Raw genomic sequence first — 18,034 nt, forward strand, 5'->3', positions numbered from 1 at the left:
GCAAAATTACACATAATATTTATTGTAAAATTTTTATTTATTATTTTTAAGCATTCATGACTTATGTATGTAAATATTTTTTTAAATTTAAAAAAATGTATTTTTTAAATTCAACATTTTATTATTTTTTTTTTTTTAATAAACATGTATTTTTAAATTTTTCTAAATTTTCTATCAGTTTCTAAATACTCTTCCAGTTAGTGTATGAACTAAGTAATTGTAAAAGCTGCAGCGAACTGAACTACGCCGACTTGCAACACACTTAATCTATGGCATAATGTCTTCGGGCTCGTCCGTCCGTCCGTCCGTCCGTCTGTCTGCCTGTGTGTGTGCCCGTTTGGCTCTCTCTAATCTTATCAGCAGTGTTTTTCCTCAATTTCGGCGCAGTTGCAGAGAAAGTTTTTCACTGCAGTTGCAGTTGCATTTTCGTTACTCGAATGCAGATAAGAGCTGGCGATTCAGAGAGTCCGGAAACTGCCGAAAGAGATTTGCAGTCGGCCACATGGAGTGGGAGAAACCCGCAAAGCGGATTATCCTCTATTGACTTTGCTGACTTCTTGACTCTATTTTCGCTTGCTCTGTGCTAATCACTCGGACTGACTATGCACAGATATAGTCATTATATTCATTATGTGGGATTAGCTCTATGGATATCCGCACATAATCCAACCGCAGATCCCGAGTCAATGGGCAGGTAGCCCACGCCGATTGCAATTCAATTGACCTTGACGATGTCTTCAACCTCTGCCCACGCGAACAATGCAACAAAAGACGCCAAATCTCTGAGCGACTAAATACATAAATTGTTGAGCGAATAGCAAATATTTTTGCGATAAGTTTTAATCAGCTTGGGCTGTGTCTAGCCAGAATAGACAACACATGTTCGAGGAAAATGGAAAATTTATGATAGCTGCGAACTGAAAGGGTTTCGTTTCTGCTTTTTTTTTATGTTTATTGAACGCCGAGTTTTGCGAAAAAGTGCGAAAACTGTTCTAGGGAAAAAGAGTTTGCCCGTTTTATGGCACTTCCATATAACCCTTCCCTCTCCATTTGCCATCTCATTACCATTGAGCAAAGTTTCTGCTTAGGCGATTTCTCAGAAAACAGCGAACGGCCAGGCAGACGGGCAGCATCAGCTCATCTTCTTCTTCGTCTTCATTATCATTATCGAGCGGGTCTGATGTTAGAGCTCAATCAATGTCTGCAGCGAGCCATTTGTCACAGGCATATGCAAAATGCGAAATTGGGAATGGAAAGGGAAACGCGAAAATGGAAAACTCTCAGCTGTGTTAACCCTTTGGCTGGCTGGCTGGCTGGCTGGCTGGCTACCTGGTGAGCTGCCAGCTCAAGTGCCGACTATCTATCTTTGATGTTGAGAAATTTCCCTCAACTCTCATGCAATTAGCGCTCTGAACACACTCTAAACACGACTCTGTTTGCTCGCAGCTCCTAGATATGCCGAAACAGAAGCCGACAATCGACAATGGACAGTGGACAATGCACCATGGACCCTGGACAATGGACAATGGTCGTCCTGCCGTGCACAGGTTAACGTTTTGGTCCTTCTGTCGTTCCGTCCTGGCCATAAATTGTGCATTTGCAGGCACTCGACAAACTCTTTCGCAATGCAATGCTAATGGAACTGGGAATGGATATGGAACTGGGGAAGTGGAAATGCCAAAATCAGGCGGCAAGATGCATTGAGGCGGCAGAGTTGAAAGGACAACTGAGAGATTAGCTATGATTATAGATATATTATTTGATGATATGTAAAGTGGAATATTCTTGTATATTATTATATATATGTACCTATATAAGCTATATAAATTTCTATTTCAGCTTGTTATTGTCTATATAAAAAGGGGTATTCCTGCCTGTTTTTTTTTTTTTCATTTATTTCCAAATATACCCTGAAGCCAATCAAAAATATGAGCTCTGAATATAATAATTCTTTTAAAAAATACATATATACTATGTACATATCTACATACATAAGTAGGAAGAGGCGTGACAGAGCCCATAGTCGACTGGAGCAGTCTCCTTTGATTCTTACGTCATTCAGGCAAATTTTGAATACGAGCTACATCTATACATATGTATGTACATCTATAAATTCAGTTCATTATACAAAAGCAATGGCTAAACATTAAATGTAGAAATCTGATAAAACTAAAAAAAAAATTATTTATTATTTTTTTCTAAACAAAACCTCAAGCCAAAATGAATGAGTTGTGAAAACGGGTCATGGAAAATTCGATCAAGTTCCCTATTTGCTGGCAGTGAGATAAAGCGGTAAAGTATACGTAGACTACAGCTGAAGAAGAAGAAGAAGAAGAAGAAGACTTCTATATACAACATTTCCTCACTAATTTCAGCAGATGTTAGCCTGGACATGTCCATCTCATGAGATGGATGCGAACATATTGAATCTATTCCACTCGGAATCTAATCGTGGATTATCTCTTACGGCCTTAACTGTAATTCTAGGTGAGTAAATTGTAAATTTTCTAATGGATCTCTTCGTATATCCACATTTCTAACTTTACACAGCTGCACTCCATCTGCTGCCCCTCACTAGGCTAGGACGGACTAGCAATGCGGATCCTAAACAGCGACTGAAATAACGGCAAAAACTGGACACAAATACGAAATATCAGCGAGTTTGTTAGTTAGTTTTATGTTGTACATGTAAACAGACGTGCGTGTGTTATTGCATATGTATGTATATGTATGTATATGGAAAAAAAACACAAACAAAAACCAAAAATAGGAAAATATTAAAACTGCTGTAACTGAACAAAATTAATAAAAAGTGCAACAAAATTGTAAAATGAAAAATATATAAAATTGTTTGCTTGTGTGCGTGTGTGTGAGTGGAACAACATCACGAAGAGCAGAGGAATTGAAAAAGTTGAAAATTTATCGCGCGCGTCATTTTGCTGCAACTTCTAATGCGCGAGTGTGTGTGTGCGTGCGCCTATGTGTGTGTGTGTGTGTGTGTGAGTATGGAAAGCAGCACGTAGGCATAGAACCGGAGCTGGGCCGCCGCACAGACGACGACGACGACGACGACGTCGTGTTGGCGTCGAGGGCAGAGCCGGTGGAATGGGGGGTGAGAGGGAAACGGGCATGGCCAGAGGAGGGCAGCGATCATTCGCGCTACGCATGGGTCATTGCACTTTTGCAGCGCGCACGCAGATACATGCACACACACACACACACGCACATAGATAGAGATACACGCGGAGATAGCAAAAGGCAACATTTCTCGGCAGTTGTATAAAAAACGTACGAAAAATTAGGCGAAAGCAAGCAAAGAAAAAGAGAGATGGAGAGAGAGAGAGAGAGTGATAGAGGGAGCGGGAGAAGGCGAGTGGGGGTGGGGGAGGTTATATGAGCAGAGGCAACCATAAATATTTGAAGCGCAGGCAGAAAAAAATAAAAACACCATAACACAGTAACAAATACAAATGCACTTGGAGAAACAGAGAGAAGCGAGTGGAGTGCACCCAAAACCGAAATGGAAAGACTTCGAGAACTTTGTGTGCAGCTTTAGAAGAGATTTCTAGAAAAGAGTTACGAAAGGCAGACAATGTATTGATATAAATATATGTTAGATTAGGACTATAGTTTTACTAATATATGTACATATGTATGTATGTATGTAAGCTCCTCATTGATGTGCTAAAAATAAGAATAAGAGAAGCAATGCAAAAGTAATACAAAAAAAAATAATAAAATTGTATTAAAATTTAAATTTTTTTTAAATACATACATACATATGTATACTTATGTATATCAGTAAATTCTAAATTTAATACAATGTAACTTTAGAATTTTTTCTAAATTTTATATAATGTAAATTTCGAATTTTGATTTAAAAAAAAAAAATTAATAATTTAATGTAAATTATAAAAAATAAATGAATAAAATAAATATTAGCATAGCTTGTTCCTCATTTTATTACATTTTTGTAAAAGAAAAATAAAATAAATAAATAAAGTATTTTAGCAATTCAAAAAATAAATAAAACAATGTAATATAGAACCTGTATATGCAATCCATATGTATTTCAGTATTTCAGCATTTTACTACTTTACTGCATTTTTTGTCGATTATTTAGATAATATAACAACTGTACTTTATTTAAATATCCATTTTTCCGTGTATTAAAATTCTATATATAAGCCTTAGATAATATAAAATTAGATTAAAAAAATTTTTAAGGAGAATTGTTAACAAATATAGAGTAATTTCTCACTTTAGTCAAAGCTTCACTCTCGACTTTTCGCTTAGTGTACGACGTAAGCACTGCGCATGGCCGTTGTAGACATACGATGGACCGAGGCATTGTTGCATTGCTGCGCCAACGACGACAGCGACGTTGCTGGCGACTGCGACTGCGACTGTGCGAGCAACTTTGACTTTGCACTGGGCGCCATTTTGTTGGTTGGCGCGTTAATTTCGCCTGCATTCACATGCGCATACACATACACACACACACACACACGCACATACAGACATACAGACATACATATGCGCTTTCTAAAAATAGGGCCCACGCCGGCGTTTGCTTACGCGTATGTATGTCTGCATGTTTATTCATATATCAGCTAGATACATATATGTATGGCATGTATGTATGTATTTGCCCCTTCCATTGGCAATGCCATTTGTGCCGCCAACGCCACTCGAGTGTTGCAGTTGCAGTTGCAGTTGCCTTTGCACATGTGGAAAACGAGGCACATTGAGCGAGTGAAGTACAGCAAGCGGCATGAACGGCGCATGGGGTGCGTTTTCCTTGTTTTTACCAAAATGTAGTCTAAACTAAACACACACACACAGACACAAGCACACGCACATTTCCCAAGCATTTTATTTTTAGCAATTTGAATGTGAACGAAATTATTTTCAAGTCCAGCACAATGGGAATTTATAGGGCTTGACAGACAGAGCGTGAGGGAAGCAGAAGCAAGGGGAAGGAGGCGTGGTTGCTCCTACATATGCACATACATGGTAGATACATACATATGTGTTGATTCTAGCTGAACTTCACTTTTCTTATACGAAATTTTTGCTTCCAAGAGCTGAACTTACCTTCTTTTGCAGGGTATTTCCAGTCGATATCGCTTTATTGTATTATGTATGTATGTATAGGTATAGGTGTGCATGTATTTATGTATTTATGCTGCGTTTCTCGTTGCCTTTGCACTTGCACTTTGTAGCTGAATTTTGGCAAACTTTTTGTGATTTAGCCACGTGTCACGCTGTCTCACACACATTTTGCACATTGTTCGGCATTCGGAAACTATTTGGACTTGGCTAATACACTGCGAATTCGCTGATGTTTTCGCGCACGAGCTCGCGACATTGGCGCCATTATGGAGAATAAAACGAAAATTCTTTGGCGAGTTGAGGTTACGACGAGCTGCTTACAAGATTTGAGTTTTCTTAGTTTTCTTGGCTTGTTTATGGCTCGGCGACTGTGGCCGGGCGGACAGATCGTTTGACGGCTAAAGCTGACCTTGAGTAGACATAAAGTTACCAAGGGTCTGGAGGTCTAGGGGCTCTGGGCACTGCCTGCCTGCCGGCCGACTAAATTTGTTTCTGTTTCTGGATGCCGTTGCTCAAAAAACTGAATGCTGAGCACAGCGACACAGAGAGGCGGTAAAAGCTCCCCAAATACATACATACATATATACATAGGTCTATATACACGCATGCCGTGCTATATACTGGCCCGACTATGTACAAGCAACTGACTCATGGAACTGAGCAAAAAAACAAAAATCAACCGAAATTTTTACATTACAACAACTAGTTATTTATGCTGGAAGCATGACCGGGGGGAGGTGGGGGTACGGCAAAAGCTCGCGGACAGCATAAAATTATCAAGCAGCCCTTTTTCAGAGTGGGAGAGAGAGAGAGAGAGAGAGAGGGAGATAGAGAGGAAGAGGCAGAGAGAGAACATTTAGATTGACGCTCTCAGAATTCTACGAAACCAAAAAAGCATTTTGCAAATAACAAAAAAACAAAAATGAAAACAACAAAAATGGAAAAACAAGAACCGACATTTGGTCGCTGCTTTATCTGTAGAATTTTTCAGGGTCACTTAATTATTACACAATTTTTGTTTACAGCGAAAAATAAAAAAATTGTTGTCGCTGGCAAAAAAAACTTAAGCTTTTTGTGTGCGTGTATGTGTGCGTTTGTGTGTGTGTGTGTAACAGCAATTCTGTTGTTTACAACGAAAACAAATTTCATTAATTTTGTTGTTTTCGTCTTTTGTAGCTGTGCCAGGGCCAAGCAAAAAAAATAGTGTTGTAAGTGTGTGTATGTAAATACGGAAGATCTACTTCAATGCTAGAATACAGATGTAAATAAGTAATTGATTGACATTTATTGCGTTACAAATGTGTGAATGTAGTTCAAGGCGTTGTTTCCGCTTTTTCTGCCAGCTAATCGCAATTTTCTGCGCAATTTCTACCACCTCCAACAAGAACAACAACAGGCGCAACAAGTTACGTCAACAGCAAAAGCCGGGCGGGGCATATTATGTGCTACTATAATAGACAGAAAGCACGTTAAAAAGCTAAAAAAAAAATGAAGAGAAATAAAGCATAAATAACAAAACACGAGCAGAAAACGCGACGCAGCGCCGTCCCTAAACTTGAACTTGAAATACGCGAAAACAAAATTCAAGAGCAAAATGCCGGCAAAAAAAAACGCAAAAAACAAGCCAATAACAATAACAAGTCTGCTCTCGCTAATAGTAACCGACTATGCTATACCCTGTTCGCACTAAAAGCATGCATTTCAACAATATTTCCCACTTCCACATACAACTATTTCGCATTCATTTCGCTACTTAAATGGTTACTTTTAATAAGCTAAAATTTAAATTTTGTTTTATCAACAACTGGCCGCAGATGATTGCAACATCTTATGGCCTTCACTCTACCCGTTCACTCCTTCAGTGCATAGGGTATGCAGAAATAACAGCTCTCTATCTTTCACTCGGCAGCACAGCCGAAAGCAGCCGACGCCAACCGAACCTAGCCGAAGCTTTCAAATGCAAAATTGCGATTCGGCTCTCGCACTCGCGAATTTGCGAACCGACCAATCAGCTTAACTGGGAGCCGAAAGCTGCCGCTAGGTTCGCATATATACATGTGCATATATACATATGTATGTATGTAATTTTCTGCATACATACATACATATATATTTTCGCTCGCTTTTGCTTATTTTTGGCACAGATAAGTCGCCATTTTCGCGCAAAAACTTACTCAAAGCTGACGCCAGCTAGAAAAAAAAAACTTGTCGCTGCCTGGCGGCGTCGTTCTATTTATTTACTATTTACTGCTATTTCGCGTGTGTGTTGATTAGGTAAATTGAGCGAAGAGCCAGAAGAAGAACCACGTGTTCTTAGCTTGAGCAGAGCTTTCTGGAGAGCAAGCTAGAACGGACTAGCGCATAAGTCTAGTTCATGGGATAGTTTTATGCGCTAGGCGCGAGCTTGTTGTGTTTGATTAATTATTAAGAGTCTACACATATACATACATATGTATGTATATTAGTTAATTATTGCGAATATTTATAAATACGTTGTTATTATATTATAAATTGTTGTTGCATTAGTTTCGTCATAATTAATACCAGAATATATAATCTATTTTAAATTTCAGCCTATTAATTTAAGTTTTCATGTGCAAATATTTTGGCAGATCTCTTAACAGAGTTTTGTGCGAAAATAGCTTTTTGCGTGCTTTCGCTAACAGTGCGGTTCATGTCTTGGCTGATAGAATTTATAAGAGTGGTAAGCTCATAGAGATCAGTCTATGAAGAGCTCCACAACAATTGGCCAACTGTCAATAATTGCTGTATATTGTTAAGAGCGCGTTATCCGCTTTCCCAAGCCACGCAACCTGCTGCATTACAGCTGCTGTCCTCCCCCCTACTCCAACTCTTCGACTGACTTGCAACATGTTTCGATCCGCATCGTGTGACTTTTTCCTCAAATCAAAAAGTTAACTTTTCCCAGGGTCCCGCATACGATTGCGTGTGTGTGCTGTGTGTGTATCCTGTTGCTCGTGTCCTGCACGCATACAGAAAACCAAATATAATAATAAGACTCCGCCGCCCCTGCAACAGAAGCAACAATCAATTTGTGCATTCGTTTTGGTTTTTGCCTGCTCAGCGATCTTTCCCTGTTTATATCCTTTATACGCTCTGTGCGTGTATGCGTGTGCGTGTGCGTGTGCATGTGTGTGCCATAATTTCTCGTCATTCTCCTGGTGTTTTCTATTGTTGAATCTCTGTTGGGTTATTGAACTATTGATTCCCCTTGCATTTTATTGTTCGATTAGACGGCGCACAGGTGATAATTTTGTTGTTGTAGATTTGGTTGTTGCAACAAGTGAATGCTGCCACAATGTTAATCGCATTAATATACACCTTTGGCAAGCTTCTAGAATACAGTGTGTGGATGGATGGATGCTTTTACCTGTTTCTTTATTGCTGGCTCCCCCCCAACTAATGCAATGCAGTTTGCTTAAGAAATTTTCACACATTTTTCAAACGTCTGAAAACGGCCAAACAACTAAGTCAACAATTGCACGGCAGGTAAGAGCCAACAACAGATACGGCAGCTCAAATGTTTGGCCAAGGTACGTGAAGATTCTGTTGGCCAAGTTCTTCTTCGTCTTCTCAACAGGCGCAAATTATTTTGACAAGTGGCCGAAAAATTGTCGAGCATTGTTTAAGGAACTCTGTATGCACAGTAGAAGCAGTAAACACAACAACAACAACAATAGTAATAGCAAAAGCAAATGCAGCAATAACAATAAATTCTGTTGATTTGGCTGGGACGATCTTTTCTTCTTTTTTCATTTTTTGTTGAGTGGCAGCGGCTATTAAGCCAGACCCGAATCTTGGAGTGGCATAAGAGACGGAATGTCTCTGCTATTGAATAAATATTGCGGCTCATTAATTACAATCCAAATGCCACACACACACACATATGCACATTAATAAATATGTGTGTCCCTTTGACATTTGATAAATTTCATTTGCAATTGACGTAAAATTCAATTGCAATTGCTTTTGCTATTGCACTAACATAGCAAAGACAAAATTCGAATACAGTAACGTTTTCTGTCTCTTTTGCTCCTTGACAGTAACAGAGCACACACACTTTATTTGCCACGACAAATGTAAAGTAAATGCAAATTCAATAACAGAGCAAAGCAAAGCTTTATAGTCGCATCTCGCTCTCGCTAAATGAACGAGCACATTCGATCAGTCGCATTTGTCTCTCTACTCTTTTCGGCAATGCTTTGCCAAAAGCAACGGATCTTATTTCGCACTTGTTTGCTGTACTCTCTTTGATTTAGTCGTTTGTGTGTATTGAATGAAACATTACCATTGGAATATTCAGTATAACGGTTGCTGGGACTGTTTTTATAGAGGAATAGCACATACGCAAGTCTGTCTATAAGGTAAGACGGCTGTTTATTTTGCATTTATGATCGTAAAGAGAAGTATTGTATATTGCATACATGTGTATGCATGTATGCACATGTTTCTGTGTGTGTGCGTGTGTGTAGTTGTGGTACAGTCGCTGCAGAGTCGTTGGTGCAGCCGGAAATCGCTAGCAATTGCACGTTCGGGTCTCCTGTGCGTGTCTTCCAAATTTTGTTTGTCTATGTTCTTTTTTCTACATTTTGGAAATGCGGCAACAGCAACAACAACAGCAGCGGCAGAAGCAGCAGCAGCGCTGCGTCTGTAGAATAACAAATAATTAGCATTAACCACGCAATTGACTGCAGTCGCGGCAGCGAATGCGGCAGAGGCAGCGGCAGCGGCAGCAAAAACGGCGATTTGAGTGCAATGTGCACAGCTCAAGAAGCATAAATATACGAAACGCACACATGCAGACACACACACACAAACGCGTACACAAATAAACGCGCACAAGCATAAGCGAAGACGGAGACGAAGACCACGAAAACAGACGCGAACGCCAATCAAGCGAACAACAACAACGCAGCATAAGCAGCGGCAGCAGCAGCAGCAGCAAAAGCAACAAAGATAATACATTTTTGGAAATGTCAACAAAACGAAGAACGAAAACAAATTGTGTAAAAGTAAAAGAAAATGCCAATGTTGTGTGAGGAGAGGCAAGCGCAAAAGCAAGAGCGAGCGAGAGCGAGAGCGTGAATGCGCCAGCATGGGACGTGGGCGCAGTGCTGCGTTTTATTTATTTATTTATTTTTTTACTTGATCAGCGAACGCAAAGATGGCGGCGTTGGAGCTGCGCATACGAAAAGGCAATTGGTAAAAATGCAAATAATTGACGACACGAGAATGCTAGTTCAATGTGACGTGTTCATTTGGACTAGTTTATGGTTTTCGAACTAGATCAGCTGCTGTAAGCGATAACATAATTAGTTTTTATTGGGCTCTAATTTAGTTTTTTAATGCAATTTAATGGCAATTGATTAAAAAGATATATTTTTTTAAAGAATTCTATCAGTTTTATTTTGACTCCACTGATGAGTTCATTAACTTGTTCAAATGAACCTATTCTACAAAATAGCATGCATATCTGTATGTATGTATGTATGTATGTATATTTGTGGGTGTGCGTGTGTGCGTAGCTGCAGCTCGTTTATGCCTCATGTGGCGCAATGGCGGCCCTACGTCAACACAAACTGAAGTTTTGTGCTGGTGCTGCCTACCAAAAAAAAAAAAAAAAAGACAGACAAAACTGTAATGTGTGAGGGGCATTCAAATTAGGAAATGATTGCATAATTGCCAGCCTGCCAGAATGTGCTCACAATATGCCTTATTGACTGTGTCTAATTCAACCACAAAGGTCAACAAGTCACAACAATGATCGGTCGGAGATCTGCTGACTGACACACGTCCAGCATACGGCGATCCGGCAAATAAAGGAAGCCCGAGAACGAAAGTGAAAGGACATCGCGTCGAGTCCGAGGCGCAAGGACAAAAGCAAACGTCTGACACACGTACAAGCCAAGCCGAGCCGAGACAAAAGACAATAGACAATCGATCTCCTTGGCATGGCAGAGAATAGCACGCAGAAATGCGACAATTCAAACATATTTCAAGTCAAAAAAATAAAATAAAATAGGAACAAAAAGAAAACTGCCAGGCTATCTATTGTAATTGGATCCTTTTCGAGATCCTTGCGCGTGTGAAGCACGACGAGTGCGCGTTTTCATTTCATTTTGGCTGTTGTTGTTTCTATTCAGTTGTTGTTGTTGTTGTTGTCTTGTTGTTTATGGTGGTGCCGCTGTCGCGTAAAAAATACCCAAACCGTAACCTATCCCTCGTCCACGCTTCCCCGTCCACCGCGCTCACACTATCTCTGGCCCTTATTTGATGAGATGTCCTCCTGGTGCATACGGGTCGCCAACTATGGCGTCTAATTTATGCCAAATATGAGACTCGTTATATATAAAACACAAACATGTGATAGAAATAACATTGAATGTTTGTTCTCTGTGAAATTTAAGTGAGGTTTGGATATTATATAACTCGGTTTTATTTGAGTCTATAAAGAAGTTATCAATAGACGATATATGACGGATCTGTTTTATTTGCCTGCTGTAGCTCTGCACAGAGTTTTTATGTGTTGCATATTGCATATTGTTGGAAGAGGTTGCATATGTTTCATATGTCTATAATGAAATTTTCTTTATTTCCTCATAAGACTTTTTAAAACATTTTGAATGTTGCATGTTGCATGTTGTATATCTCTTTTTTGTATAATATTTATGATTAGTTAATTTCATTATTCAGTCAGCACATCTTTAGTCTTTTTGTTGTTTATCTATTTCAAAGGGTTTCCTGTGCTGCATATTTCCTGTCCTTTACCATAATTTATGGATCAGCTTGTTTCTGACGGAGTTGAAAGGATATCTAATCTGCCCTCAACAAATATTTATGCTTATATTCCATACATATGTATATTTGTCTAGAGTCGCGCTGGCGATAAGGAAACTATTTGATAAGCAATATGAACGTAAAAACTTGCAACTCCTTGGTAAAAAACATATAAGCATACATATGTTGCATATGTATGTACATATGTGTGTGTGGTTCTCGCTAAACATAATCATCAAAATGAGGAAAACAGGAGTAAAAATGTGACAGTTGTGCTGTACCGACTGCATGATACTCGTTTGCAAAGAAGCAAGGCAATTTATAATCTATGGGGTCTATGTTAACTCTGAATATGTTTCAATTTAGATGATTTTTGCTTAATAACTAAAGCAGAGCCAATCTTTTTTTGCGATTTACCAGCTTAAAATGTAGAATCTTATAGATATTTAGCTGTAAAGTCACATCCACAGAGACAACAGAGCCAATAACTGCTAAATTTGGCCGTTTTAGCTTTAAACCTGATTTGCCACGCCCACAGAGATGTTCATATGTAAAGAAGCTTATGTTGTCTTACTTTTATCACTGTAAAATTGATAGTTTTCCAAGCTTCATTTAATGAATGCTCTAAGAGCTCACAAATACTCGAACTCCTAGCTTCTATAGAGCCCAGACGATATACAAATATATAGAGTATTATATACATATATGTTTTCTCATAATCCTAGTGAGCGTATTCAAAAGATCTCTAGACTTTGTAAGACGTAGCAAGCTTTTAGCTATACGTCAACATGTGAACGAAAATTCAGGCACTGCGAAAAGCCAATATACTCACTTTGCAGATTGTCAACGTGTATGAAAAAAAAGGCGCGGAATGCAAACTGGGGGGTGGCGTGGCGTGGCGTGGCAAAACAGCCACGACTTTTACGGCCTCTGTTGCAGCTAAGCTTTGGCTTTGGCTTTGCTTTTGGTTTTGCGCTTCAACCCCTCGAGCAAACGGAGTAGGGGTAGAAGGAAAATAGGAAAACAAAAAAATTTGCATGCTGCTGCAAAATTACTAGATACAGAGAAACTTGCATGAATGTGTGCGTGTGTGTGTGTGTGTGTGTGTGTGCGTACATGCCACACGCAACGTACTCCACATTTACTATGTATGCGTAATAATGTCTTTGCCGAGTGCGAGGCAGGGTGTGACGGGCGAGTGTATTTGGGGTGTTTTCGATAAGTACTTTACGAGACACAACCCTCGTTTTGCGGATTTTTTTATGGTTTTGCCCAAAAGGAGGCCGACAACAACAGCAGCCACAACAACAACAGCAACAACAACAACAACATGCATCAAAGTTCATACTTTCAATTCGCCCGGGTGGTTAGAGCTGTGCATATCTCGAGTCTATAACGGTGGTTGCTCTCACCTCAGCCAATTTCTAGTTCCTGTTCCCGGTTCCTAATTTTGCTATACCCATTTCTCCAGCTCCTGGTTTCGCTCCCTGCCAGAGCCGAGCTGCGCATTGGCTGATGCTTGCAATTTTATGGCCATGACGAAGGTTCGATCGGTGTTTTGGCAAATGCAATTGGCGATTTTGCAAGTTTTCGCTTTGGTGGTTGTAGCAGAGTGGCACGCCAACGGGTGGTTGGAATCGTGCGATGGGAGGAGCTCGCCGAGACAAGCTGAAGCCCAAAAAGTTGCAGATTTTCAACAGAAAATGGCGAAAATCTGAGCCAAATCTGTGTAAAAATTACCAGGCCAAAGGAATTACAGAGCAAAAAGAAGAAGATCAAGTTCCATTAGCAACTAGATAAAAGATATTTGCCTGCCATAAGCTCAAGCGAATCGGGTAACAAAGGTACACGTTAGAGTTTCCTTTGCTTACCCAAAGGAATTTGCATATTATTCGCCTCGTTCTTACGATCGGGTAAGGAAATTATGTAAATTAAGTAAATCAATCGAGAGCTAAATGAATATCGATCAAAATTGATTTGTTGCCCGTTGTGATGTAACCCAAACAGAGGCCTCACACACACCTTTATAGAGAAATACCTGAAAAAGTGAGCAAAGGCTGCTGAGCCAAGGAGTTGAGAGCGTGAGAAAGTTTTCTCAATGTTTTTGCACGCATAATTTACATAATTTTGCCTGGCCAAATAGTCGAGAGACAGACGGACGCATTGCTATTTCCCAATTCCGTTTACGATCTTATGCAAATTAGCGCTGTTGTTGTCCCTGTTCAACCCCCCGGCCGGCAATGGGCTGCGCCGAGCGTGCGAGCGTGCCAGCATGCTGTGAGATCCGGCACCGGTACGGGCGCTAGCGCCGTCCACTGTGCGCATAATTAACCCCTGCCGTTCGTTGATTGTCTTCGGGCTGTCTTCTGTTGTTTGTCGTCTGTCGTCTGGTTTTTCCTTCTCTTATGAGTTTTCAACGATTTTCCTAATTTCACTTTCGTTTCGTTTTGCGTTTTGCGTTGAGGCATTTCGCATATGCAAATTAGGATCATATTTTGTAGGAGCATTGGCAACCCTTTTTCCTTTTCGCCAAAGTGAAAAATCTCTGCTGTTTATGCAAATTTGTGCACTCTGTGGGCACGGAAAACCTTGATCATCTTTGTCGCTCCAATTTCCGAGTCTTAACGCGCCTGGGTGTCAGGTAGAGCTCGGCCTAGGCGCATCGTGAGAAACTGCTCGGCATTTGCATAAATTTTCGTGAAAATTCGCTCGACTACGTGATGGCTGTATAGACAGGCGAGATGCCGAGAGATGCCGAGAGATGCAAGGATGCGCTTTGCAGAGATTCCCCCAGTCGCAAAAAAACAAAACTAGGAAAGGAAAAGGAAAAGGAAAATATTTGTGTCAATAGTTGTGCACGTCGAATCTTCACAAATTTATTTCAATCAGTATGCAAATGTCTCGTTCAGGGCAGGGATGGGGCAATCGGGGAATGGCCGGGCGAGGGATCGCTGCTGGACTCGGAGCTGCTGCTCGACTCGGTGTCGCTGCTGGAATCGCTTTCGCTGCTGCTGCTGCTGCTATCGTCTGACTTGTCGGCACCTGTTTGCAGCTGCTGCTGCTGCTGTTGCTGCTGCGACTGAGAGTTGGTGGAGATGCGCGCCCGTTTCCGGGCCGGGGCAGTGGAGCGGGCCTGCAGTCGCTGTGTGTACTTGCGTCGACTGCGATTGAGCACCTGGTTGATGTTCTGCAGACGGTTCTCGAGGCAGCGCTGCAGATTCTCCTTCTCGGCGGGCTTCATGTTGCGCAAGTTGAGCTTGGTGTGCGGATACATGGCCTTCTTCATCATGTTCACAGTGATGGAGCTGAAGTTTTTGATATCGAACCATTCCAGGTTCGTTGTCTCGACGGATATATTCTCCCTCTGGGCAATGGTGCGCATTATTTCTATCTTAGTGCTCGTCGGCAGCATCAGGAACTGCTGCTGGATGGTGCGACGTTCGGCTTCGCTGACGTAGCTCAATTGCTTATCGTTGATCGTGGAGTAGGACCGCTTGCTCTTGGCGCGTTTCTTCTCGCGTTCGGCCGCCCTCAATTTCTTGAGCCTTGCCTGTTCCGCCTCCTCCTCCTCCTCCTCCAAGCGGCAAGCTTCCAGCTTGTCCTTAAATCTCTTCACCGTCGTATCCAGACAATCCACCAGACTGTCCTCCCATTTGATGGTCTGCGGCTTTTGCTCCAGTCGCGCGCAATCGTCGTTCTTTTGCAGGAGGAAGAAGAGCTGGCTGAGTTCCTTCTGATGCGTGAGTTGGCCGACGCTGTCCAGCGACTGCTGGTATATGCCTTCGAATACGCCCTTTGCCCGCTTGCACGACTTCAGCAGCATGATGTCCAGCTCCAATTTGAAGTCCTCGTGAATCTTGAACTGGTGCTTGCTCAGCTGCTTCGACACCCCGCTCAGCTTCTCCTTGAGCAAGTCGCGAAAATCGGCATCCGAGTGCTCGGCATTGGAGGCCTGCAGCTTCTTCAGCTGCTCGCGGCACTTGCGCTCGATGAACGCTGTGGTCCTCTGACTGTTGGGCGGGCTGCAGGGCGCACGGGGATCGCGGTTCAAGGGCATCTCGGGGCCTTCGGGCATATTCTTTAGGATACGCAAAAAGAATCGCTCCAGCTTCTGGCCATTGCGATAGACAATATCGCCGGGTCGATTGAATGTATAGCAATTTCGTAAGATTAGCCGAAAGTCGCTAATCAAATCTTCGACACTCTGATAATAGAGATTCTGCAGACGCTTCATAATCGTGCCCAAGTCCATGGGCCACTGTATAATCGTGTAGTAGGTGGGCACCTTCAGGGCATCCGAGTCGACGGGCTGCATAAAGTCCAGGGCGAACGGCTTCGAGGGCAGCTCCTCGAGCAGCTGCTGCCGCATGTAGTGCATCTTGTTGGTGTAGACGCCCACCGAGCCAAAGAACGGAATCACATCTGGCTGAACGCGGTTTGGTATTCGCAATTTGACAGCAAGCGACTGAATAAAAAAGGACTTTAATAACTTTTATTTTTATATATATATATATATATATATATTTTTTTTTTTTTGTATTTTCACTTTTAGTTTTTGCTGAAAATTTTTGGCAAATTGGCATAAATATTATTTTCAACTTACCATAATATGTTTTCGGTTCTACGATAACCGATCCTTGTGGAGACAGAGAAGATGATGATGATACAGCTCCCAACAGTCTCAACATCCGATTGACTTCTGCCCATTTGAGAAAACCCTTAACTAGCTTGTAATGTGTGTAGAAAACGTTTTTTGACAGCAATTGCCAGACTTGCTGAGTAGTGTTGCGAAACTGACGGAGCTGTCATTGCCAGCCAGTGTTGTGTAATGTGCGCGCATTAATTATTCGCCTGGCCAAAAATTGAAAAAAAAAAAATAGAAATAAGAAGGAAACGCACTCTATAAATAGAACGCAAACTACGAGCCACAATGGGCGGCGACACTTCAAAGCGGCCAACGCGTCCACCCACACAGATGCTTCCGCATCCTCATCCACATCCTCATCCTCCAGTGAGCTCCAACCGCCCTTGTCTAATATTTTGCACCACTTCACACGCAGCCGCCTGGATGACTGCCTGGCTGCCTCCTGCTGCCCCCCGCCTCCTGCCACTGCCGGCAATGGGACATAAAAACTGTTTTTTGCAATTTACATGAAACATTTTTATCACCCTCAGCCTTGGCACGGGACATTATGGCGCATCCATTCTATTAGTCGACCATGGCGCCCAAAACACACACAACATGCTTTTCCTATTTACACACACACACACACACACACACACACGCACACACTCTCTGATTACCTTCACATGTTAGCGCCCAGCACATATTTTCTTGCTGCGTCTTTTTGCGACACTTAATTACACACGCATTCGCTTCACTCCACTTAGCCAGTGGTTGGCACGCCCCCACCACCCGCCTCCCCTTGTCTAAAATAGTCTAAAATATATGCATAAAGATGTGAGTATGTGTGTGTGTGTATATATATTCGCTTATTCGATGACAAGTGTACAGTCCTGCCAAATTTTCAGCTCTGCTGGGACAGCGTCTGCTTTTCGTTCTCTATTTTGTCTCTATTTTTTATTTTTTTTCACAATTAGATAGTCTCGAACGCAATCAGAAATGCCAGCAACGTAGCTGCAGCGGCAGGTAGTTTCGTAGCTAAAGGTGTCAATGTTGCCTTATCATGCCGACCCCTGGCTAGCAGTGGCTCGTCTCGTCCTCGTCTCCGTCTCTCTGGCTGCGTCTCGCCCTGACCCTGACCCTGACCCCTACTCTGATCCTGTCCAAGTCGTTTTCTTTCCTTAATTTTATCTTTGACGGCGATTAATGCGAATAAATTTTATAGTTGAAAATGAGAATGTGCACTGGCCGCTGCGTCCTTTGTCTGTCCCCTCCCCTCTCTCGCTCTCTCTCTCTCTCTCTATCTGTGTGTGCGTGTGACTGCATGTGTTTTCTTTTGCGTTCTTTTTTGGCCACTGTTATTCTTTGCTGTTGACTTTGTGCCTTTCTGTTGTTCTTAGGCCGAGTTAGTTGAGTAAGAATGTGACTCTTATAGATACCCTGTAGGAATTGTAAAAAGGGGTATAAATTGCATTTATGTATACAATAATTTTCAGA

General features: G+C 41.7%; 1 protein-coding gene and 1 long non-coding RNA gene across 2 annotated transcripts; one reads left to right on the forward strand and one right to left on the reverse strand.

Annotated features, from left to right (window-relative positions):
* The first annotated feature begins 2,100 nt into the window (after nt 1-2,100).
* Nucleotides 2,101-2,782, forward strand: LOC149091063 (uncharacterized). Its single transcript, XR_016197180.1, has 3 exons — nt 2,101-2,292; nt 2,379-2,487; nt 2,551-2,782. It is a non-coding gene; the product is annotated as an uncharacterized LOC149091063 (long non-coding RNA).
* An 11,982-nt stretch (nt 2,783-14,764) lies between these two features.
* tbrd-2 (testis-specifically expressed bromodomain containing protein-2) lies at nt 14,765-16,670 on the reverse strand. The gene is made up of 2 exons (XM_089261971.1): nt 16,517-16,670; nt 14,765-16,378 (listed from the first exon to the last, which is right to left on the reverse strand). The coding sequence occupies exons 1-2, from the start codon at nt 16,517-16,519 to the stop codon at nt 14,819-14,821; spliced, it is 1,563 nt and encodes a 520-aa protein (XP_089118097.1). The 5' UTR covers nt 16,520-16,670; the 3' UTR covers nt 14,765-14,818.
* Nucleotides 16,671-18,034: the final 1,364 nt, after the last annotated feature.

Source organism: Drosophila navojoa, chromosome 5 (genome assembly GCF_054131105.1).
Source record: "Drosophila navojoa isolate 15081-1374.11 chromosome 5, UAZ_NAV_1.0, whole genome shotgun sequence".
NCBI lineage: Eukaryota > Metazoa > Arthropoda > Insecta > Diptera > Drosophilidae > Drosophila > Drosophila navojoa.